General features: G+C 46.2%; 1 protein-coding gene across 2 annotated transcripts in view; it reads left to right on the forward strand.

Moving 5' to 3' along the window:
- TNR (tenascin R) overlaps positions 1–25777 on the forward strand; it is a 413177-nt gene that overhangs the window by 173814 nt on the left and 213586 nt on the right. For both annotated transcript variants that reach the window (XM_083157271.1, XM_083157272.1), the window contains exon 2: positions 18744–19274. In XM_083157271.1, coding sequence (XP_083013397.1) covers positions 18788–19274 — 487 coding nt within the window. In that variant the 5' untranslated portion in view covers positions 18744–18787. The remainder of the gene's footprint in view (positions 1–18743; positions 19275–25777) is intronic.

Here is a 25777-nt window from a genome sequence, read left to right on the forward strand (position 1 = left end):
TTTTATTTAAATTCAGCACCTAGGTCATGGTCTCATTAAATATCTATTTGACCTTTAACTATCAGAACGACCTGCATCTACTCTAAACATGTAGCTTTTCTTAGAAATCTATTGCTGTGTATCCCAACCATTCCTGACCAGATTGCACACATACTGATTCATGCCCTCCAGTATTTCAGTAGGCCCGAAACGGCATTTGAAAGATTCTGTAACAGCAGGGGTGCAAGGTGGTGACAGCAGATGGGATTTGTATTTGCATAAAAAAATGAACCGTTGGAACCATTTATATAAGCATCCATTCCAGAGCATCCATGCCTACTAAAAAAAACTCCATAGCGATACAAAATCAAGGGAGCCCCAAAGCAGACGACAACTGTTGTGTGCTGGCTGTTTACCAGAGGACTGTTCCACCAACTGTAGTAAATATTGAATGGGAGTAGCTGAAAGCTAGTATCTAGCAATAGGGGTGGGGTGCAAAACAGGACTCACATGGAGGTTATCTTTACAAAATATATGTCTGAAAATTTTTGATATTTTGCTGCAATAAATGACTAACGATGGGGCATTTTTGCAATATTTGATTGGTTATAGTAGTGTTTCTGCAGTATATGGCTAGAACTGGAGATATGTAATTGAGTGTGTACTATATACTTAACAGCTATATAGGTAGATATATATACAATGCAGAGTTCGGCAGTATTCTTGCAAGTGGGTGAAGACCAACGTTTCAGTATTGCTGCTTTCATCATGAACAAATTACAGCTGAAGATGAGCACTCTCGTGTAGATAATCTTTCTTTTTGATTTTATCATTTGTAATCAACTGTTTTATTGAAGTATTGTGGTTTTTGTAAATAAATCATATAGGCTATACTATGTTAGCTGCACCTGACTATAACATGATGGTCTTAAATTCCTGTTATAGAAAACAATAGTTACTTTGGCACGTTTTTCCATTATTAGAGTCTTGAATGTATTATATGATTGTGGTTGTGGCATACTGGCCATGAATTACAGATTTTACTACACCATAGTACAGTGGTTCCCAAACATTTTGGTATCACAACGCCCTAGAGCAGTGGTTCCCAACCCTGGTCCTCAAGTACCCCCAACAGTGCAAGTTTTCCAGGTCACCCAGCAGGTGCACTCATTATTCAGACACATTTTAAAAGATCCACAGGTGGGGCTAATTATGTCAATTGTGATTCTGTGTGGAGACCTGGAAAACATGCACTGTTGGGGGTACTCGAGGACAAGGGTTGGGAATTACTGCCCTAGAGTATCAGAATTTTTTTTACGGCACCCCATGGCCAAAAGTTTCCTATTGAGTAATTTAGAATTTTTTTTTTATTAAATTAAGTAAATTGTGTTTATATGTCATCCTTCGGTTCAGTTATATGATAAGAGATAGTATTACCTTCTACTTGTCCATATATGTTGTGATTGGAAGCCACAGGCACTGGTGTTGCCTATTCCATTGGTCATAAATAATTTGCCACCAACTCAGGGCACCCCTGCCAGTTTTCCAAGGCACACAGGGTGCCACGGCACACAGTTTGGGAAACCCTGCCATAGTACTGTATATTATGGTTGTCCATTGTTCTTGAGAAAGTCCAGTACAGGACGAAACGCCTGGATCTGGGAGTTCCAGCTACTTCTGCAGCCATTCTTACTCAATGGGTGGTATTCAATGCTTCTGAAGAGGGGATTTGTGTGGCGAGGATGGCTTGTTTTCGGCAAGGATAACCCCCTTGCCGGCCACTCGCTGTATTCAATGTTCCGGGGAAATCCTCTTCCCCGGAAAGGCGAGGTTCGCCGCAAATGCAGCGAGCCGGCTGCATTTTGTGGCGAACCCCATAATTTTGACACAGTTGAATACTCTGATGGCGAGCCATCGTCACTGCTCACCATATAGCTTGCCGTTGGAGGCTCACCGGCACCATTGAATATACCCCAATGTGTAAGGAGGTTAACCTATGGCTTCCTGTATCTTTGTCAGATATGCAAATTTGTCAAGATATTTTATTATTTGTGGACTACTTGTTTTTAATATCAGAATTATACAAGGAGAAATATATTGCCTTTGAGGTCACCTTCAGCAAATACATGTAGTCATATGTCAGAGGGCATGCTGTTTCAGATAAGTTCATTTATTTCTGTTTTCAGTGGGATGCTTGATATCACAAATGTATTATTTGTAGCACACAGAGGTGTAAGTAAATAATACTGCACAGTCAGGGGCGCATCTTGTCAGATTTGTTTTGGAGACTGTGGACAAGTGGTGTCACAAAGGACTACTGTCCATCTTATGTACCTTGTACAGTATATAATTCAGAAATGATCACAGGAAATTTTGTTTTCAAAATGGACAAACCCATGTGCGCTACAGATGGAGCAGATTGGGGAGGTTGAATGGGCTGTAAATTAAGTTTATCGGATTGGACCCATTAGTGGCATATAGCGGGTGCTTTTAAGCACCCACGATGTGTTGGGTCCGATCCTAGGCATGTACCAGTGGTGAAGGACCGCTGGCACACACCTATATGCAGCAGCGGGGTCCGTGGGGCAGGGGGGGGGGCGGGCAGCGGGGTCAGAGCGGCATTTCCCAGGTGGCGGAGCAGGAAGCGGCTGGTGAATCTGAAACAATATTTTGAAAAGACTGGCCGGACGATGATTGGCTGAGAGAATTCTTTCAGCCAGCAAATGTTAAAAGCCCCCAGCTGCAGCTTCGACCCCGGAGCCTCTAACTCTAATCTAACTCTCTCTGCACATATTACACCTACAGTGCGCATGGTTTTGCCCATTTGGAGAACATGACATCACCAAGCTCCGCCCCACCCCACACAAATTCTGTGATTTGTGTGTCCTCAGACAGGGGGCAGGGCCCAAATTGGAGCAAATGAAGTGATTTGCATTATTTTAGTCCCTCCCCATAGAACCGCAAATTCCGGCATTTGAATTAGAGGCTCCAAGTATGCATATACACAAACTTATATCCAGCACACACATATGTACGGTCACACACTTGTACACATACTGTACATAAATACTATAGCACACATACATACAGATGTGCGTGACATACAGTATATACATACTATCGTGCACATGGAGCAAGATGCATCTGACTGCCATGTGAGCATCCTGCCACATACCCTATACTGTACCTATCGGCTTTCCTAACACCGTATGCATGAAGAAAATCCCGAAGGACAGCTCTTGCGATAAGACTTGTCCTCTGCGATGAGTTTAGGACCCAAAGTCTTATGTGCCCATGCGTCTAGTAATGCACATGCCGAGGGGGATGCTGTGAGGGATTCATTGGATCCCTGTAAGAGGGGCAGTGCATTTGAAGCCCATAGGCTTCTTTTGGGCAATCTGACAATGGCAACGCCCACCAAATCCAAGCCCCAGAATTGTCTTCATTCCAGGGTTTAATACATATGCATTAAGTGGCCATTCTTCTGAAAACTGTATTTTCTAAGGTTTGGCTGAACTTTTAGGCTTCCGGCATCCCTCCCTCGGTCATAAACCTATACACATACATACAGTCACATACATACATAAAGCCTCTGCTGTAAATGGCACTAACATTACCTTAGGTTCCGCCAGCGTCACACTGACGCTGCAGTAGCTGTATGATCGGGGCTGGGCTATGTAGGCTTTCTGCTGCTCCTACAATATGACAGACAATTCCGCTACAGTGGCAGAATGCCTGTACATCCCATTGGAGAATAGATGCTCAGCCGGAATTTCTGAAATGCGGAGCTGGAACAGCAGTTCTTAGATATTCAGCCCCGAAGCTTATTCCAGATGCCCCTAGACTAGCCCTTTGCCTATTCTGCCTATATCTGGGGCTGACTCTGTACTGAAGTTTACAACCCTTCTAGTTTGGTAGATGCCAGGCTGTCTATAAAAAGAAAATACCGATAGACTGGCATGCAGATGTTCCTTACCTATATACTAAGCTGACATTTTCATTTCCTTGTTGCATTCCAGAACCCTCCCCTCTTGTATGCTTTTATTTAGTATGCTGTTTTGTTGCTTTGTGCTGGTCCAGAGATATGTCAGTTATTATTGTTATAATAATAATAATCTGGTTATCCACATAAATATTATATATACCAACGTGATTTAAATCACAGTGTTGAAAAATGTGATAATAAAAAGACAATAACAAAAGACAATAATAGTACATCACTGTTGGATTGATCTGGTTCTTTTTTCCCATGTCTTGTTATTTGATAGAACGCCTGCGATACCAGCATGATAAAACTCAGGTCATTATAACACACACAGAAAAGCACAGTGTTCCCTTCAAAATAGGGATACATAGTTTTGTCATCATTTCTCCTGAATAGATGACAAAAATACGGTATTTGTCTGTGCATACTCCAGCTTGCAAACTGTCAAAAGGTCCCTCAGGCACAGCAGGGATGGTTATTAATCAGCCGCAGTACTGCGCTGTACCACAAGAGGGATGAAATCTGCTTTGCTTTTGCACTACATCAACCATTACTATTATTTATTAAGTTATTTATATGGTGCCAGCATATTCCATTGTGCTTTACAATTGGGAACAAAACAGTAATAAAACAAGACTTGCTAACAAGAGACATTCAGAGATGGGAGAGCAGGCTTATCCCTTTAAACATAACTCTCATGGATTAGACAGGTTCTGTGGCTGACTAAAACCCAGGTGAAATACAGGTTTGAAGTCAGCCAGCCACAGAACCTGTGTAACTTATATGTGTAACGGTTTAAAGGGATAGTATGGAAAGTCTATGTAAGAGGGACTTGCTCATAAGTTTACAATCTATAGGGAAATATGAATTTGGTACATGATGATAAGTGCTACATTTGCCACGGCATCTCTTCAGTGATCACCGCGGTTATCTCTGGCTCCGCCCCCTTGTGGAAGGGACAGAAGGACAGTCTCCAGTCCAAATAGCGGTACTGTTCCACTGTAATCGGGACAGTTGGGAAGTATACCATCACAACACCATCAAATGTTTACCATTTGATAGCAGCAAACATCGGAACACCGGCATCGAATGCCATTGAATGCCATCCACTGCCATTTGAACAAAAACATTGATGGTCAAGAACCATCACCAATGTTGCTCTTGGCCAGGCTGGTGTTACTGATGGTAAGTGCTGCAGTGCCTTTGTCAGTTGTTAGCCGACAAACAAGACTGTGTCATCTGCCAGAATATACTAGCTGTGCTGCTAATTGTTGCTTCCCCCTACTATGCTGCTCGAGGCTGAAATAGGTGATTGAGGGCTGAGTGGTCCCAAAAACACACAGTGGTTGGGAATGGAGTATGGCCCTTATTCTGGTTCACTCGCAAATGCAAATTCCTTCTCAAATGGGCAAAACCATGTGCACTGCAGATGGGGCAGATGTAACTTGTGCAGAGAGAATCAGATTTGGGTGGGTTACTGTATATTGTTTCTGGGCAGGGAAAATACTGGCTGCTTTATTTTTACACTGCAATATAGATCTCACTTTGAAGTGAAACCCACCCAAATCTAACTCTCTCTGCACAAGTAACATCTACCCCACCTGCTGTGCACATGGTTTTGTCCATTTTAGAAGGAATTTGCCTTTGCAAGTGAACCAGAATAAGAACCAATATGTATATGATATTATATATAGAAGGTTAGTGTGGCACCAGCACGGTGCGTAAACAGTATTATGTTGTACAGTGTTGTTCTGATTTGTATCTATAAATGATTCAATATTGACATTTGCAAGTACTTGTTTATGTCAGTGTGTTTTGCAGTGATAACACAATGTGGTAATGCTGAGCACAGGGGGGCTTCATTCACCGCACTATCCAGGTGCCGCTCACTGCTCACACATTGGTTGCCCCCTCCTCACCCACAGATTGAGTGCCAGGATCCTGCTGACTGTCTTCTACATTCACAGGTGGATAATGGAGTCTGTTAGAAGAAGAGACAGACATAGAGGCATATTTGTCATCAACTGCATTTTTGTTATGAGGCTGCAAGGTGATAATTACAACCCAACTAGCAATACAGTAATGTAAATAGCCGCTTGCATGTATCATCACTGCTGAAGCCAACGCCGCCAGAACATGGCGTCAGATGCCAGTGACAAGCTTCCCATTCCAGGTGGAAATGGACGGAACGTAATATTATTGCCTATTTAAATCCAGTAGCCAAAACCTTTGAAGACTCTGTGGCTTTAAAAAGCGCAGTAACCTTATAATATCATTGGTTTGGTACTGTAGCTATTATGTAAACATACAGCAATGTATATAATGCAATTACATGATAAAATATCTTGTTATTTAAAATGCTAGTAAAGGAAAACTTTAATTTGCATATAAGGTCTACGGCTATTAGCATACCTCCCAACTTCTGGCTGTACGAAATAGGGACACTCGCGCGCCCGAAAAGGGGGCGGGGCGTATGCAAATGAGGGTGCGGCTTATGCTAATTAGCCGCGACCTCATTTTCATACGAGAATAGACGCTGTGCGCATGCGCACAGCGTCTATTCTACTAGATTGGGGGTCTCCCAACTGTCACCCCCCCGCAGCGGGACAATGCCTGCCGCGGGTGGGACAGCGGGACAGGACCCGAAAATCGGGACTGTCCCTCCAAAATCGTGACAGTTGGGAGGTATGCTATTAGGGTGGGAATCTTTGTAATGAACAGCTCGCAGGGGGTACTGGTTATCGATGCCATGTAAATTTCTGTCTGAACTCACCCCAATCGTGGGCACTTCTAATTAGGAACTCGGGACGTTCCGACAGTCGGAATCCTGGATTGTGTACCCCCCTTAGAGTCTGAAAATATATAAGCTCTGTTTACTATATTAAGACCACTTTATATTCCTATATATATATATATAGAGGAATGGAAGAGGCTGCACTCAAATGGGATTTTTCAAAAGTGTATTGTGGCAAAAGAAAGGACCAACGTTTCGGGGTCTTAATCACCCCTTTGTCAAGGTGCAAGTGGATTTCCACTTGCACCTTGACAATGGGGTGATTAAGACCCCGAAACGTTGGTCCTTTCTTTTGCCACAATACACTTTTGAAAAATGCCATTTGAGTGCCGCCTCTTCCATTCCTCTACCTACCTGTGCTGGAAGGCACGGGGTATTCTTACCCAGCTGCGGGAGTGCCAGGCCTTCTCCATTATCTAGCTATCTATATATATATATATATATATATATATATATATATATATATACCTTATACTGACACCTACTATATTATACCTGTCACACCTGACAGTTACACCTGTCATATAACACCTGTGCCACCAGACAGTAATACCTAGTATTATGTCATATTTGCCACACATGGCAGTGACACCTATCATAACATACCTGTCACACCTGACATGACACCTACTGTATAATAATACACCTGTCCCATCAGACAGTGACACCTATTATATCACTCGTTGGGGGGGTAGGGGGGGCGCTATTGGTTTTACTATGCAAATTATGTTAGTTATAGGCTTTGAAATCAGTGCATCATGTGCTTTTAGATTGTAGATACAATCTGCAAGCACATGATGCACTGATTTCAAAGCCTATAACTAACATAATTTGCATAGTAAAACCAAACCCCCCCCCCCCTAACGAATTCTATAACTAAAAATACAGGATCTGCTTAAACTTAAAGCGCAAGACCACACAAACTTCCACCTATTATATCACGCCTGTCACACCTGACATGACACCTACTGTATAATATCACACCTGTCCCATCAGACAGTGACACCTATTATATGACGCCTGTCACACCTGACATGACACCTACTGTATAATAGCACACCTGTCCCATCAGACAGTGACACCTATCATAACATACCTGTCACACCTGACATGACACCTACTGTATAATATCACACCTGTCCCATCAGACACTGACACCTATCATAACATACCTGTCCCACTTGACATGACACCCATTGTATAACATTACTCCTGCCCCATCAGACAGTGACACCTATTATCAGGGCCGCCGAGAGGGGGGGGGGGGGCAGGTACTAATTACCCGGGCTTGCTGGAGGGTCCCGGCAGGGGCCCTGGTCCGACCCCCCCATACCTTCCCCCTCCGTCCCTCCCGGGCAGCAGCAGCACACAGCATGTGCTGTGCTGACAGCAGGCTCAGCATGAGTGTCTCACTGACAGCGTGGGATCTCATGCTGAGCCTGCTTTCAGCACAGGTAGGTAGGTAGGTGCTGTAGGTAGATGTGTGCTGCTGCTGCTGCTGAGGAGGAACAATAACACCCCGTCCTCGACTTTAAAGTGTTTTGTCACCCGCCATAAACATTTTTGGGGACGTGGCCTAATTACGGGAGGTGGCCACACCTCCCGTGATTAGGCCACACCACCGAAATTTTACCGGGGCCCAGCATACCTCTCGGTTGCCATGCCTATTATATCATGCCTGTCACACCTGATATGACACCCACTGTATAATATTACACCTGCCCCATCAGACACTGACACCTATTATATTATATCATGCCTGTCACACCTGACATGATACCTACTGTAATATCACACCTGTCCCATCAGACAGTGACTCCTATCATATCACACCTATATAAAGTGACATTGACACCTTTTACTCCATACCCACTAAACCCTGCAGATTGGCATCTCTATCCTACCACACCTGACAGCGGTGTCTATCATATTCATCCTAATAAACCATCACATTTACTAAGAGCCTGCGGTGACACTTCCAACATCTCCTGCCTGCACCCCGTGTGACATATCTGATGATTCTACTACCTCACTCATTACTTCATTCACTTCTGTCTCCTATTATCTCCTTTTTCCTCTCGGTATCTGCAAAAATCTCTTCTCATTAGCCTGGGTTTGCCCCCGGCCCCTTCCTCTGGAACTGGATACTCTAGAGATTAAAAGGAGCTAATTATTTAGAGCAGCAGAGCATCTTTCCCTCGGGCAGCCGGTAATGAGGATCTCTGCTCCCGTTTTATCCTCCGTGCCAGCTTGCACTGGCAGTTTGTAGCCAGCTTGTCGTGGCCATTTGTGTGGTGTATGTGTGCGGAAGCGAATAATCTCCACTGTCTTGTACTGCACAGCTGTTCTGTCTGTGCACGGGTTGCTGAACACGCAGCTGTATGAGTTGCAACCAGTTTGCTGCAAGCGTTACACGTGTAATTCTGGGACAAGGGGCATCAACACAAACTTCTGAACATAAATAATCTCATTCTGCTTACTTTAGCTACCAGACGGGAAGTGAAAGCACTTAGGGCCATATTTAATAAGTAATATTTTTCAACTAGGCCTTCTGGTTTTGCTAGCATTTTAAAGGCCCACAGGGATCAAGGAGGGGCAAAGAACATTTAATTCCTGCTGTTCTGCAGAAATAGTACATAGGGGGCAGGAAGAAAGTCTAATAGGCCTTGTTGAGTGAACACAAGTTCACTAAGCCACTGAATTGCCCAGTGGCTAGTTACGTGATTGGAGGGTGTTGCTGAAATAAACATGACTGATTGGTTGTTGCTGGGGCCTGCTTCGTGCAGTAACAGAACTCCCATATGCTTGAACTGTAAAGTTGGGTAACTATGAGATATATCGCTCGTAGATCCAACAAACGATATATCGCTAAGTGTATGATATTGTTCACGGACATATTAGGCTGGCCCTGATGCCGATATGTCACATGTGTATGTGTATGTATGTATGAGTGTCCGCCCGACTGATCGAATGATATATCGGCTGCAGAATCCACTAGCACCCTGAAGGAGGGAATCCTGACAGGTAAGTATACTTACCTCCCCCTTACCACTAACCCTCACTTCCCACAGCCTATCCCAAACTATCCCCCTGCTAGTTCTTTAACCTAAACAGTCAGTCAAACGCTAACACGTCCAGCAGAATTATGATTGGCATGCTGGCAGTCAGGATTACAGCATCAGCATCTCTATCGATGTCAGTATTCCAGCATCGGTCTCCAGGCTGCGAATCGGGATACCGTTGTCTATATTCTCTTTCGTCGGGACGTTAACTGCATCCCGGCTGGGGGACCAATCTGTCAATCATGACTACCCAGCCTTAGAATGCCATAACCCAGGGCCGGCGCCACCACTAGGCAGCATTAGGCACTTGCCTAGGGCGCCGGCCACTGGAGGGAGCCCACCCGGAGCCGCATCTCCAACCCCCCGCCGCATCTCCCGCCAACAACTCAGGGGCGGCCAGATCAACCCCCCCTCCCCCAGTGGAGCACAGCGGTGGCAGCCGCATAACCCATTCCCCCCCCTTTGGAGCGCAGAGGCCGCTTAACCCATTCCCCCCGTGGAGCGCAGCGGCGGCGGCCGTATCACCCCCCCCCCCCTTCCCAGAGCATGTGAGCCTCGGGGCTCCCCCGCCTGGGGTGCTCCATCCATTGCCACGCACCGGCCCTTCCATAACCAAATATCAACACTGGTTTCCCAAGACTATATCCCTCTGCAGTGTCCCCTATGGATGTGACATATCAGTAAAGACATCCGATCTCACCAGAAACTGGTACAGTTTGGGTGCATCAGGGCATGGTGTATGTTGTCCCAAATTTCCAGTTAGAGTGAGCAGATATCCATTAACTAGATGTCTTCTACAGAGGTTCCCAAACTTGTGTCGAGTTACCACCCCCCAAACACCAGCTTGCAATCAGAAAAACACTGGTTTTAACGCTAGATGGCCTCTCGCATGTGCAAAATGATCCATATGCCTGCGCAGTCATTTGATAATCCTCTGGCCTGTGAATTTGCAGCCCAGCGATCAGCTCTGAATCAGCCCCTTGGTCGTCAATGAGCTCTAACAGGCCAGGTATCCATGGCTCCGCACAGATTGTTAAATCAAACTAAAGCCCTGTATGCACGGGGCGACCCAGCTTTCTTTGCTATGCGATGTGCTGCAGCACGAACGCTCAGCACATAGCGGGACACCTGCTCAGCACACTGTGATGCTGTGTGCTGAGTGTTCGTGCTGAGCAGGGCTTTGCCTATTTTTATAATAGGCAAAGCCCTGCGATCTGGGTAAATCCAGTGCAAGCACCGTCTTACCCAGCCAGCAATACCGACGTGCGAATCCCGTCTCTAAGATGCGAGGTGATTTGTACACTAACACATCCACTCACAGGCTTCTGAAAGGAGGAAAAATCACAGGATGGTCACTCACCATCAAATAATTTTTCCTGCCTTCGTTAAGGACTGACCTTTCTAGCAGCTGCTATCCGCCAAATTCGGGGCGGGCGCTGACATCAGGTGAAACTAACATAATGTGAAGAGGGTGTGAAAACTCCCCTTTCCACATTAGTATAGTAAAAATAATGTTAATAAATAGCCCCCAAGTGAGAAATCTCCTCTGATAATATTCTAGTAAAATGAATTGCTCAGTAATAACACTTATAAATGGAAACAGCTTAGCTCAGCGGCGTAACTATAGCACAGCAGCCCCCGCCACCGCGGGGGGGGCGCTGTGCATGTGGGGGCGCCGGGGGCTGCGGTGCTATAGTTACACCCCCCCCCCAATCCCCCGCAGACTTACCTATCTCGCTGGTCCCGGCGGCTCCCTTCTTCTGCTGAGGACCACCACAAAATGGCCGCCCCCATATAGCGCAATAGTTCTCTGAAACTGTCTGCTGTATGGGGGCGGCCATTTTGTGGTGGTCCTCAGCAGAAGAAGAATGGAGCCGCCGGGACCAGCGCGATAGGTAAGGCTGCAGGGGATTGGGGGGGGTTTGCATGGGAGGCGGGGGATTGGGGGTGCTTGGCGGGGCGTCGGCAGCGGCGGGGGATTGGGGGGGCGCCCCCCCCCTAATGGCGGGGGGGCGCCCAAAACTTAGTTACGCCACTGGCTTAGCTTATTTATTAACTTCTTATATAAACAGGATAATTAATGACTATTTATTTATTTGTTTTGCTTAATCGCCGCTACATAAGAATAACCAAGACGTCTGCATTGAGCAGTGACTAATGCTGCATATTTCTTTTGTTAGTAAATAAGCACCATAGGCCAGACACAGGACCTTATTCTGGTGCAATCACTGCGCATGCCCATAAATCATCGCACACAGCACTGCGGGCATTGGGCATGAGGAGGTGGCCAGTGGTCACGGCATGGGAACACCCAGCGTTCATGGGCGTTCCCATGGAAATTCGGCAATGACGTGGGGGGTGGGCAGCTGACGACACCACAGAGGTATCTTAGGTCTGCGAGCACGGTCGGTGACCATTGAATGATTTCTTTTGAATGATTGTTTATGCAAATCATCCATTCGTATGCCTGCGGAGGATCGTGGCGTGCAAGGAAGGGGGTCGGGCGGCCGTGCTAGTGGCGTTTGGTGGAATCTCAAGGCTGCGAAATTTGCAGCCTTGCGCATCAAACAGAATAAGGTCCACAGTCCTTAAGGAACCCTAAGATTCCAGGTTATAAGGATATCCATGCCAGAGAACAGATATTTCAATCAAACAGACTGATGTACTAATGAAGTCACAGGTACCCAGCATGGTTATCCTTACATCGTGGACCATCAGTGCGCCCTGAGGATTCCGTCCATAGATAATGATACGATAGTACATTTATGGGTAATTAATATGCCAAGGCTAATTCCATGAGCTTAGTCTGTTTACACCGCCACCCCCCTAACCCATTGCAGCTGCCTTCCTAAAAACAAAAATGTCATTTAGAGGCCCCCGTCCCCAAGCAGAGATCTTCCTCCCAGGATGCCGAAGTACATTATTTTCCTGCATGACAGGAGATGATACAGATTACAGTCAGGTTACAGAGTTCAGCCAGGCAGCATTCATTCCTATTGTGTAGAAGAGCAGACTGGCATTTAGGTGTCTCTTCCAGTCAAGTGTATGAAGCATGTGAGATGCTGCATTGAGAAAATTAGGGACGACGACCTTAACACTTTCACCGCTGATCACTACTAAGAAATACGGTTTCTTAATTTTTTGGCTTTTACTAGTGATGGGGATATGGTCACTAGTTCGACACTATGAACATACCTCCCAACTTCTACTTTCCCAGAGGAGGGACAGTTGCGCACGGCTCCGAAATTAGGGGGCTTGCCGCGGGAGGGGGCTTGGCCTATAATCACGTTGTGCCGCGAGGCCACGCCCCCATTTTACGCTGTGGTGGCATGGCTCTGTGAGCCTCTAGCCAAGCCCCCAGTCCCTCTGGATGCGGGGGATAGACGCTGCGCGCATGAGCACAGCGTCTATGTTCCGCTCGCCAGCAACTAACGGGGGACTCCCAACTGTCCCCCCGCCGCCGCCGCGGGACACTGCCGATGGTGGCAGGGGCGTGGGAACGTCCCCGAAAACCGGGACATTCCCACGATTATCGGGAGGGTTGGGAGGTATGTATGAAGGTCAACATACATTTGGTCAACCACTAAAGGTTAACAGGGCTTAGGGTGACACATGCAATAGGTCGACAATGGGAAGGTTGACAGTGTGTGTCTGTGTATGTCAGAGAGCGCACTTGGGTGAAAAAGATAATCTACTGTATTTTACTCAATAAGGGAAAAACATTACGAATCATAACATTCGTATTCGCCGTATTCGCCGGCGAGAGAGACTGGGGCGCGCGTCCCAGTCTCTCGATGGTGGCGATGCGGGTCCCTGCCCGTCTCCGCTTCAGGGAGAGCGAGGGGCACAAGGGGAGGTGGCAGCGAAGGGCACCGTCGGAGGCGGCGGGGGTGGCAGCGGGCCGCGTGCGCCCCTGGCGGGAGCCGGCCGCTGGCGGGGCTAGTGACAGAAACGCCAGCCCTGCAAAGTTAAGGCCGGCTCTATCTCTATCTGGACATACAGATGGAGCCTTTTTCAACTAGCCTTCTCTGGATAACCATGGCTCACCAAGGCCTATTGTTCTCAGCTGCAATACATAGAACAATACAGTAGGGGATGGCATAGGATTAATTAATAGCTCTGGTTTACCTAATCCTATTAAAGAGCTAAATGAGGATGGCTCTATCTGTAACAACAACCACTGGATATCCATTTGCAGTACACTCCTTATAAAAGAAAAGGGGGGTGGGGTCTTCCCCACAAGAGATTGGCGGTGTCACCTGTCTGGACTGCTTGGGGTAAGAGCCAGGGGAAAGTGCATTTGAAACTCAAACACAAATTATAATTTAATTCGGGGACCTTGACCATACCACTAGGATTAAATTGGACAATGTTATTTTTTGCTTAATAAATATGAAATCAGAAAGTCATTTTGAACCATATTATTATTGCAATAATCAGTATGCATCGTTTTAATGTATGAATTAATGTTTTTCCGTTATTGATTAAAATAGATGATCTTTTTCACCTTAGTGCGCTCTCTTAATTGATTGTTGTTTATTTAGTATTTGATTCCAGTTATCCCGGGAGCAGCGGAGGATTTAGAGCGCGCTAAACAAATAATTGATATAATTTTGTTTATTCCTTATGATTAATATCGGTTGCGCCTGAGTTTATTTCAGATGATTTAAAATACTGTATAACATTTGCGCTTTGTCATCTGGTTAAACATACAATGTACAACATACCTTAAATAGAGTTATAATGCACCGCCAGTGGCCGTGGCTGAAAAGCATATAAAATCCAACGCTAACATAAGGCAGATGACAGGGGTCAAAAAGGCTAAATGGATTCTATAAAAGTCCAAATCTAATCACAATGTCTCAGCAGGAGCAGCATATGTATATATCACATTGTAGCAGCATATAATGCAATACAAATATAATAAATCATGCGTATAATAAAACAACATATAAAGGGGAACATTTTGGTTCATTCGGTCCCCCCTGCGCTTTGTTTTTTTAATCTGTGCATGCGCATAATGTTTGATGCGCATGTGCAGGGTCCCTGGGCGAACGGACTCTGCGACTTGATGCAGGCCAGGGATATGGGACGGCAGAGTCGGGTGTCACCCATGGAAATGCCCAGCTATTCTTTGGTGTCCCCATTAAAACCCTTGTCATTCCCATGGGATTGTGGGTGGGATGAGGTGTGCTGGGGGTGGCCAGCTGACGTCTCATGACATCAGCCGTCCGCCCTGTCTTTGGCCAGAAGCCCGAAAATGTAAGTCAATCTCTACTGACTTATAGTTGCGTGCCATGGAGAAATCATTCGATGGTCGGAGCCACTAAAAACTAAGCCACGCCTCTATTAGGTTATTAGTGGCTTACCCTATGAAACCATGCCCCCTTGGATGACATCAGCAGCTTCCCATGTGGCCACGCCTTCATTCCCCTGGAGCCATCCATGACATCAGAAGGGCCCCACATGAGACCACGCCTCTCTACAAGAGAACCATGCCCCTTTTCTGAAAGGGTCTCTTGGCGGCCAGCACAGCCCAGTGACCAGGGAAATCTCCCATGTAACTCACACTATCTCTCCTGCCTTCACGATAGACAGATGTATAGATTTATCCAAATCATTCTAGGAATCTCAATCACCCACATTCTCTAAACAGCCTAGGGATGTGACTTATTGCGAGACTCATACAGGTAGTGCTGCTTCCAACTGGGAAATAACATTAACTATACCCTCCTAGCACTTTAAGACAATTTATATCCTTATCTGACCCAAGGAAAATTCAACTGGAATCATCTAATGGTTAATTTGTGGCGCCAGCTCTTAATTTCTATCTTACCCATGTGCGGTCCTGTCTAGATCTATGCTATTCTGTGGTTGTTCAAATATTAAGATAAAACTTAAATCCATCATAATAAGATGAAATATTCAAATGTATCTTAAGTAGAAAAGAACATTTAGTGCGCTGGGATTTAACACAATTACAAAGCATTATGTTTAGAGGCACTTTCATGAAATTTAATTGAAACATGTTGTGGCATTGTTAAATAGATATTATTCTCCACAGACTCGTTTTTCTATACAAAATTGTCTCTTATGAAGTATGATTTCTTCTACGGGTCTTTAGATTATTTAGTGGAGCCAAGCAGAATGCTCTGGAAAAGGTTTCATGGTTTAAGGGCAGATACAGTATACTAAGCCTTACAGAGTGATAAATTAGAGAGAGATAAACTACCAACCAGTTATCACCTACCGTCACTTTTAAAGCACAGGATTGATTCAGCTTTGTTAGCAAAGCGAAAAATGACACAAGTGGGCAAAACCACGTGCACTGCAGGTGGGGCAGACGTAACAGGTGCAGAGAGAGTTTGCTTTGGGTGGAGTGTGTTCAAACTTAAATCTTTAGTGCATACCTCACAACTCTTAGAGGGACGGGGTCTAGACTCCTGCTCCTAAAACAGGCAGTGGCCCCAGGAAAAGGGGTATGGTCTTGTGGAAATGATTGCGAGGCCAACCCCCCCCCCCCCGTTTCAATGCTGTGGGGGCTGTGAGAGCTGCTCGTTGTGGCCCGTGTGCCCTCTCACTCCCTGAATGGACTATTCATTACACAGATAGTGTAGTCTATTCACTACACTGACAAGGGGGACTCCCAGCTGCCCCCTCTGTGAGACTGCACTGGCTTCACTGTGATTAGCAGTGACTTTCTATTGGAAAACTGACCTGTCAGTCACCCAAGGCAGTCCCATTGGGAGGTGTTCCCTCCCTCCCGGATGCCTCTACATGAGCTGCTGAGCGGCAGCCCATAAAAACCGGGTTCATGCGCAGTACGAGGATGATACTGCGCATGCACCGGACCCGGGACTCGGGACCCTGAATATACCTCTGGGAGCTTCTGCAAAAGCAGCCCATAGAGGCTGGGGGCCGGCGCATTCGCAGTACCGAAGAAGCTACTGCGCATGCGCCAGCTGCGTGACGGGTACCGGGACCTGCAGCCGGGGCCTAGGATGTGCGGCGGCAGGAGGAGGGGACCAGATCGAGGCGACGGCAGCCCCCCTCCTCTGCATAGATTAGAGCCACCACTGACTATATATCTCTTTAAGGCTTAGTACAGCTCCCCCTAAAGGTTCTTATATTCTTCTTGACATTTGCAAAACATCTATATATTTATTTAATTGGCTAAGCAATCTTTTTGTGAGAGCAACTACTCCACAATGACAACACCGATTTCTATGCTGCCGGTGTTATAACATAGGGTGTGTAGCATAGGTGTGCAATAATGTTGCTGAATGCAGATAAGAGGTCTGAATGCAGTGAAGCTCTTTCCAATTTTTTTATGCCTTAAATTTTGTTGCCCATAGCAACATCTCGTGTGAAGTGGAATACACATCTTAGTAAATTTCCCCCACTGAATGTTTGTAACACTTTCAGGATACAGTAAACTTTAGATGAATGCATTGTAGAACACAGAATTAGTGTTTTATGCTCAATTTGGGTAATGTGGTTTATAGTTTCTTTATATGCCTCAGACATCATGAGACTAACATAAGCAGGAGATGGAGAGAGAACATTGTATTAGACGATAACCTCATATTTTCAATACTAGAGGGCATTAAACATAAGCAACACTTTACAAAATTATTTGATTAATCATTACTACAACACGTTTCCCATGTGTGCTTAGCAATGATATCATCTTACGGCCTGAACCCCAATTTATGTCACTCCGGGGGTCTGGGATATGCGGGCTGCTCTCGGAGATCACTCTGGCTGCAGTGCCGGTTCCTACACTGTAATAGGAGCCGGGTGCTGCACGTAATGTTACTGTGCAGCATCTGGCTCCTGTCACTGAGCAGGGGCTGACATTTTGGTCAAAAGGGCAAATCAGCAGCTGAAATTCATTGTCAACTTGGCGAAGTGTACGGTAATAACGTCATGGAACAGGTTTGGTACCACTGTGGCGATGAAGGTCAGCTGCTGATGTGCACTTTACATGTAACTGATGTTGGTACAGTACAGTATGATTGCTCTGAGTCTAATGACCATGAGGGGAAGCAGTGGTCACCTGCTCTGGCCTGGTGGAAATTCGACTGTAATAGAGAACATTACATGCGGAGGCGGAACTACCATTGGTGCTGCAGGTGCATTGCACCAGGTCCTCTGAGAACTAAGGGGCCCACTTCTGCCCAGACCAGCAACTTATCGTCGACAGGGTCAAAAGGTCCACAGTCAAAAGGCCGACATGGTCAAAAGGCCGACATTCAAAAGGTCGACACATGTCCACACGAGTTTTACATGTTTTTATTGTTGTCTGTGTGGACATAAATCGGCGTAGACACCTTATAAGTGTGCCATGTACCCTCGCATGGCTCACTGCGCTCGCCATGCTTCGGGTTTGGTGCCTCGCTGCTCTCGCCACACTGTTTTAACCTCACTCTCTCCCCATGTGGATGGTACTGTGTGAACAAGTCGGTTTCTTACAAAAAAAAATCATGAAAAACTCATGTCAACATTTGTCCACCTTTTTCTTGTTGACCTTTTGACTTTTGACCATGCCGACCTGTTGATTTTTGACCTATAGTTTGGATACCATGCATGATTGACATGCTGCAGTGTTTGAGGGTCAGAGCCCAACACCGTTCGCCTATTTTTAAATTTAAATTCAAGTTCCGAACCGTGGGAAGCTCTGACCTGGGACTCTGTTCAGATGGGATCTCCTAGGGAGGGATAAGGATTTGGTTCAGTTTGGATCCACAAAATTCAGGTTGATTCGGATTTTTGGAGAACATTACTGAAAACTAGGCTTGATAGATACACCCCCTAGTATATCCCCATTACTATCAATGGCATTAATATGTTTATCTGCATATACCCTTATAAAACTGTCAATATTTCAAGATGTTTCATTTTTAACTTTATTTTTTGACAGACCCCCTGGGCCCGGGCTGAATTTCCGGACACTGGTGGGAGAAGATGGGCAGTGAAGGTGGAAGCAGTGCCCTTGGTCCCTTACAGGGTGGAGTACCCCTTATTGTGCTGATTTGTATACTGAGGCTCTCGAGGTGCCATGCGGAAGTGCCGATCAGTCAGACACCGGGGATGCGCATTCCCGCCAGAGGAGGCGTCAATATTACTGACCGTGGAACAGGCAACAAGCACCAGCCTCTGGTCTTCAATCATGTCTACAACTTTAATGTTCCACTTGGATTTCCCTGCACAGTGGAACAAGAGTCTCCTGAAGAAGCAAGCTGGGTGTCTCAGCAGACCGAGAATGCAGCAGATGCTGGGAGCGAGATCACCTTCACACATAGTATTCGGGTCCCGCAGAGGTTATGTCAGTGCTACACAGCTCCACTTGCGGTGCAGCACCTCCTCAGCAGGATTGAGGCTCTGGAAAGAGAGGTGTTGTTGCTCCAAGAGCGCTGTAATGACAGAGGATGTCAGGATGCAGAGGCCACAGGTATGAACTCCTTACTCAAGCCCATATTTCATTTTATCTTTTTCAATACATAGAGACTTATTGCAGGAAACTGTATAATTGTATCAGTAAATCCTAATTCGGCACACAACATGGCCGTCATGAATGTGTTTAGGGTATACTGGTGTTTAGTGTGACCTTTAACCACATGTTGCTGTATTCCCATTATTGACATGCTAAGATCACAGATTTAGCAACATACTGTATACAGAGGAATTGTAAGCAGTTTGTTTATTAGTAATTATTAAGGATGAGCTGGTTTGGATCTCCGAGATCCGAGCCCCCTCGAACTTCATGTTCCAAGGCGTGATCTGAGCCCAGCTCGGTTTTTCCCACCAGACTCGAATCCCAGAACGAGGCGCAACGTCATCATTCCGCTGTCGGATTCTTGCAGGTTTTGGACCCTATTTAAATCCCCGCCAATTGGCCCCATCTTCACTCCAGCATAGGAAAGGGAGCAGGATGGACCTCTGTCTGTGGGTGGTGGTGTCGGGTGGGTCTACTGTCGTACTCCAGGGTGCCCTGTCTCTATCAGTCCAGGGGTGCCCGGTCTGCCATATACCTGGGTGCTGCCTGTCTGCCCTGTCTGTCTTGTATGACCATATAGTCCAGTAGTACTGCTGTATATAAATCCAGTAGTGCTGCCCTGTGCGGCCATATATAAGTCCAGTAGCACTGACCTGTGCAGCCATATATAAGTCCAGTAGTGCTGCCTAGTGCAGCCGTATATAAGTCCAGTAGCGCTGCCTAGTGCAGCCGTATATAAGTCCAGTAGTGCTGAACTGTGCAGCCAAATATAAGTCCAGTAGTGCTGACCTGTGTAGCCGTATATAAGTCCAGTAGTGCTGACCTGTGCAGCCATAAATAAGTCCAGTAGTGCTGACCTGTGCAGCCATATTTAAGTCCAGTAGTGCTGCCTAGTGCAGCCATATATAAGTCCTGTAGTGCTGACCTGTGCAGCCATATATAAGTCCAGTAGTGCTGCCTAGTGCAGCCATATATAAGTCCTGTAGTGCTGACCTATGCAGCCATATATAAGTCCAGTAGTGCTGCCTAGTGCAGCCGTATATAAGTCCAGTAGTGCTGAACTGTGCAGCCAAATATAAGTCCAGTAGTGCTGACCTGTGCAGCCATATATAAGTCCAGTAGGGCTGCCTAGTGCAGCCATATGTAAGTCCAGTAGCGCTGCCCTGTGCGGCCATAAAGTGGAGGTGTGGCCTCACAGAAATGATCCACGCTTGTATCGCTAGGCCATGCCCTGTATCGCTAGGCCACGCACAAAAAAAAATTGTCCACGCGATGAAGGAGTCCCGCTACAGAAACAGAAAAAGTTGTGAGGCATGTGTATAGCAGAAAGGCCCTCAAAAACTATTCTAAGTAAATTTATCCTCTGCAATCCAGGTTTCTCAATAAGAAAACAAATGACCAGGTGAATTGCCCCCTATGACCCACTTGGCCTGCTTTGCCTTGTGGAAAATCTGGACCTGCGTTGGTACACTACAATTTCTCTTGTTCAGACCTGACTCCAAAAAAAGTGCTTAGTGCTCTTTTGTAGGATTACAGATACACTGTGCATCAGGGCTATTTTTCAGTAGGCTCCAGCAGGAACTGAGGCCCTTATTCTAGTTCACTCTTTCTGACAAAATATTTCTTAGATCGACAAAACCATGTGCACTGCAGGTGAGGCAGGTGTAAAACCCCACCCAAATCTAATTATCTCTGCACAAGTAACACCTGCCTCACCTGCAGTGCATATGGTTTTGTCCATCTAAGAAATATTTTGTCAGAAAGAATGAACTAGAATAAGGGCCTCAGTTCCTGCTGGAGCCTACTGAAAAATAGCCCTGCTGTGCATGTTCACAGCAAGAACATCACAGTCTATTACCATTTGTCCATTCCATTTTCTCCTAAACACGGATTACAATCGCCTCATTTGTGTCTTAAATTTGTACATTGTGTTTCATCGGAAAGTCTCAGCACATTCAGCTTCAACTAAAATGTTCAGGAAATCCAATACTTGTCCAATTCACTAAACTGATACATTGTGTTACAGTTCTGTGTAAGGCTCGGACTACACCGTCAATTTTCATTCTGTGCAATTAAATCTCATATTTTATGTGAGCGGTCTCATGAGATTATTTATTCAAAGGTAACAGTTCGCAGCGTTCCGTGTTCTCTGTACCACCTAGCATTTGTTGCCCAGAATTGCCTTTAGATGTCTTGAACGCGATTAATCTCTGAAGTTGACGTGAAGTTATTAACTTGGAGCACTTGCAATTGAAGATCATCGCACTGTTGCAAAATGAACAATCTTTGTAATGAGATTACTCTCTTGAGATCACATCCATGTAATTTAAGCCCGTACACATCAATCCAACAATGCAGTACAACCGGTGATCTGTTAGTTGCTTATCAATGGAACTGAAATCCTTTCACTAATTACTTCAGCGAGGACTTTTTTTGTTTGTTTATCTGTTTTCATTTTTCGAAGCCTTTCATTTTTTATTTTATTTTTACATACATTTTAGATTTCAAATTGTACCTACTTATGCCAACCACCTTTGCTTTCCCGAAGGTGAAATACAGGGTTTGATACGAAATCCCGGCGGTCGGAATCCCGGCATTCAAAATCCCGACGCCGGAATCCCGACCGCTGAAATTCCGTCAAGGGGGGATGTGGATCACACCTCCTTACGGGCTCGCTGCGCTCGCCACGCAGCGGGCCCGGTGCCTCGCTATGCTCGGCACACTAATTTATAACTGCATCCCGAAATACATGCCCCTTTGCTTAGCAAGATTTTGACACCTTATCTAAAGACAAGATAAGATAACTTATTATAATAGTATAAAGGGGTGCCATAAGAAATTGGTCAAAAATACCTATGGTGGGCATGCAGTTGGTTTAGGAGACCCCTTTCTTAAGGGGTCTCCTAAACCCTTAATTAAGGGCTCAATAGGGTAAGTTTGATAATTATCAGGGGCCCCATAGCAATGTGTAAGCAATGTGTGATTTGTGCCCTGTCAGACAAAAGCTTATGTCGGCATTAAATGAACAAATGACTGGCAGGAGCAACATGCGCCCACACGTCTATCAGGAGGTTACACAACACTCACAGCCTGGGGTAGGTCCAGTAACCTTATGATAGATATATTTCATGAGGAACATTGAGAGCAGGTAACACACTGGGTCAAACTCTGCATGCAAAGACATTTCGGGAAGGGTGATGGATGCAAGGAACAGGTTTGCAGCTGAATTTACATGGAGGCAGCAATAAATTGCTGAAAATGCTTAGATAACACACAGGAGAGCTCTATAAGGTAACAGAGCGAGGAAATATAGTAAAGACTAATTAATACCTATCTGACAACTAGTATTTATGAGGAATGGAGTCTCTGCAATCTCATTAGACAGCAATCTCCGCACTGTCGGAGCAGAAGGTTGCTAGGTCGATGCAGTGGTCACTAAGAAAAGTGGATTGTTAAGTGGGAGAGGAAGTTGCCGCCTGAATGTATTGATGAACACCTCGGACGGAGAGAAGGATGCGAAGCGTTGCAAACAGACGAATCAATGCGGAAGGCGGTGAAAGGGCAAACACAGGAAAATTATGGGCTGTGAAACCTTTGATTAGGATATCACAGACGCATGGAAAGCACAGACATATAGCTACCAATTATCAGAGTACCCTATGGGATATACTAGTGCTTTCTAGATTATAGTAGGGGAGTTATATCTATTGGGAGATGTGACAGTGACAATCAAGAAATACATATAATTGAAGTAATAAAGTGTTATTATTTATTATTTATATAATAAACTAGCTACCAGACTGTAAACAACATGATAGTAATGCCAGCGCATGCGCAGACCCCACAATATCGGAACAGGGATGAATTCGGTCCCATCCGATCACTAGAGATGCAGCCCTTTGGCTGCAATTCATTAAAGATTGCATATACCTAAATAAATGCATATAATTGCCCATACAGTACAGTATGTAGAGTTGTACCAATTACTGTGGCCAGACAGCATGTACCCATTCACTGGGTTCCATATACCGTATAGCCATCATCACCATTATTAGTGCTCCAGCCCTATCCTAGGCTTTCTGCTAGCCAAAAGAAAGGGTTGTGGAGTCCCTCTACCCCCTGCTCGTGGGGGCCAGTGGCCGGTGCCCCTGGTGAGGGCCATCCTGGCCAATGAGTAGATACACATCTGTATTTTCAAACAAACTACAGTGGCAAACATTTATAAATAATGGGAATAACATATACCCACTTTATACAGTTATGGGGACACTTTGAATATTTATCATCCTAATGTGGCAGATGACTCACTAGAGGAGATGTATGAAAGCTTGGAGAGAGATATCGTGTTTGTGAGATAAACTACCAACCAATCAGCTTCTGTCATTTTCAAACACAGCCTTCAACATGGCAGTTAGGAGCTGATTGGCTGAGACTTTGGGGGTAATTCGGACCTGATAGCACGGCCTGGAATTCGCACGGACAACGTTCAGTTAATCCCCCAATGCGCTAGAGCGAAATCCTGATTTGCAAATCAAAGTGTTCGCTGTGCAAATGGATGTGTAAGGCTACACATCCACGTGCAGCCGAGCGAATATGTCCAAAACCCAGCGTAACCATTGAATGATTTTTACACTGGGTACAAGTCATTGCAGGCTCCAAGTAGCCAGAGACTAAAGGCTGATGGATCGGGCCTATAAATCGGACCAAATCCCATGTTTTGACATCCCGTCCGACCCGATGCGCGGCCCCATGCGCATCAGATCAGAGTCGGGAGGTCAGATGGGCTGCACAAAAGATAAATCGGTACTTGTTTCCTAGCACGGCGCCCAGATTCCCTACATACGGCACCATAGGGAAATCGCATCGCATGGGCCATTATAGTGGCATGCGATGCGATTTTTTTTAGTTAATTTATTCACTGCTCTTATGTCCCCAGGCCATCTCATCGCATGGCATCGCACCTTCCCGCAAAATTGCATGCGTTCGCTTTATCGCATGCGATTTTCTGGGGTGCGATGCCATGCCATTAGCTAAACACTTGTATGGCATGCAATTAGGTTTGAATGACCCCTCCACTATCCACGCCAGCCCGAAGCGTGGCGAGCGCAGCGAACCCCACAAGGGGTGGCGGAACGCGTCCGCCCAACCTTTTCATTCCGCCATCATCCACGTCGACGTGGAGTTGATTTTATATTATGTGGCGAGCGCAGCAAGCCACCAAACCCAAAGCGTGGCGAGTGGACGTGGATTACTTTACATGGACTCTGCGTCCGCTCGCCATGCTTCGGGCTCGGTGGCTCGATGCGCTCGCCAGACTATATAAAATCAACTCCACGCCGACGTGGATAGTGGCGGAATGAAAAGGTCGGGCGGACGCGTTCCACTGTGCTCGCCACGCTTCGGGGTGGCGTGGATAGTGGGGGGTCATTCAAACCTAATTGCATACCATACAAGTGTTTAGCTAATGGCATCGCACCCCAGAAAATCTCATGCGATCGCATGCCATTTTGCAGGAGATGCGATGCCATGCGATGAGATGGGCCTGGGGACATAAAAGCAGTGAATAAATTAACTTTAAAAAAAAATCGCATCGCATGCCACTAAAATGGCCCATGCGATGCAATGCGATAAATCTTATGGGCAACCCGGAGACGGGTGGGGCGACGCTGGGAGGTGGCAGGGGGGATGAAAAATGACGGGCAGGGGACTCACAGAAGCGGTGAGCGGACGGCCGCCGGCGGTTTTCTCAGAGAGCCGGGCAGAGGAGCCGGGAGCTGGGAGAGAAGAGCTGCAGAAAAAAACCCCATACAAATGAATGGGAGGCCACTGATTGGCTGAGATCAGCCAATCAGCGGCCTCCCATTCATTTGTATGAATGTTTTTTTTTTTTCTGCAGCTCATCTCCCGGCTTCCCTGCCTGCCCTGGCTCCATGAGAACACTGCCGTCTGGCTTCCCCCATCAGCGTCCGCTTCTGTGAGTCCCCCACCTGCCGCTCTTCATCCCCCCTGCCGGCTCCCAGCGCCCCCCCTTCCCTAAAACGCTCAGGTACGCCTGTGTTTCCTTGTCACTGCCAAGAGCATTGTATCCGTACTCGTCCGCCACGCGAATTTCCGTCCGCCTGAGGTATGAATTAACCCAGGGCTGGGCAACACCGGCCCTCCAGTGGGTGGCAGCAGTGGGCCCCTTAATCCTCAGGGGCCCCGGTGCAATGCACCTGCTGCACCAATGGTAGTTCCGCCTCTGCTGGGATGTGTAGTTCATCAACATCTGGAGGGCCGGTGTTGCCCAGCCCTGAATTAACCCCTTTATCTCTCTCCCCACTGTATTACTGTTCAGTGTCTGATACATTTCCCTCACAAGAGAGGGTAAAGACTTCTGAATGGAAACACTGGAAGAACACAGACCACTGCATTAGCGACATTCTGATAGCCAATTAGACCTTGACCTTAAGAGCCAT

Source organism: Crinia signifera, chromosome 8, assembly GCF_055691185.1.
Source record: "Crinia signifera chromosome 8, ASM5569118v1, whole genome shotgun sequence".
NCBI lineage: Eukaryota > Metazoa > Chordata > Amphibia > Anura > Myobatrachidae > Crinia > Crinia signifera.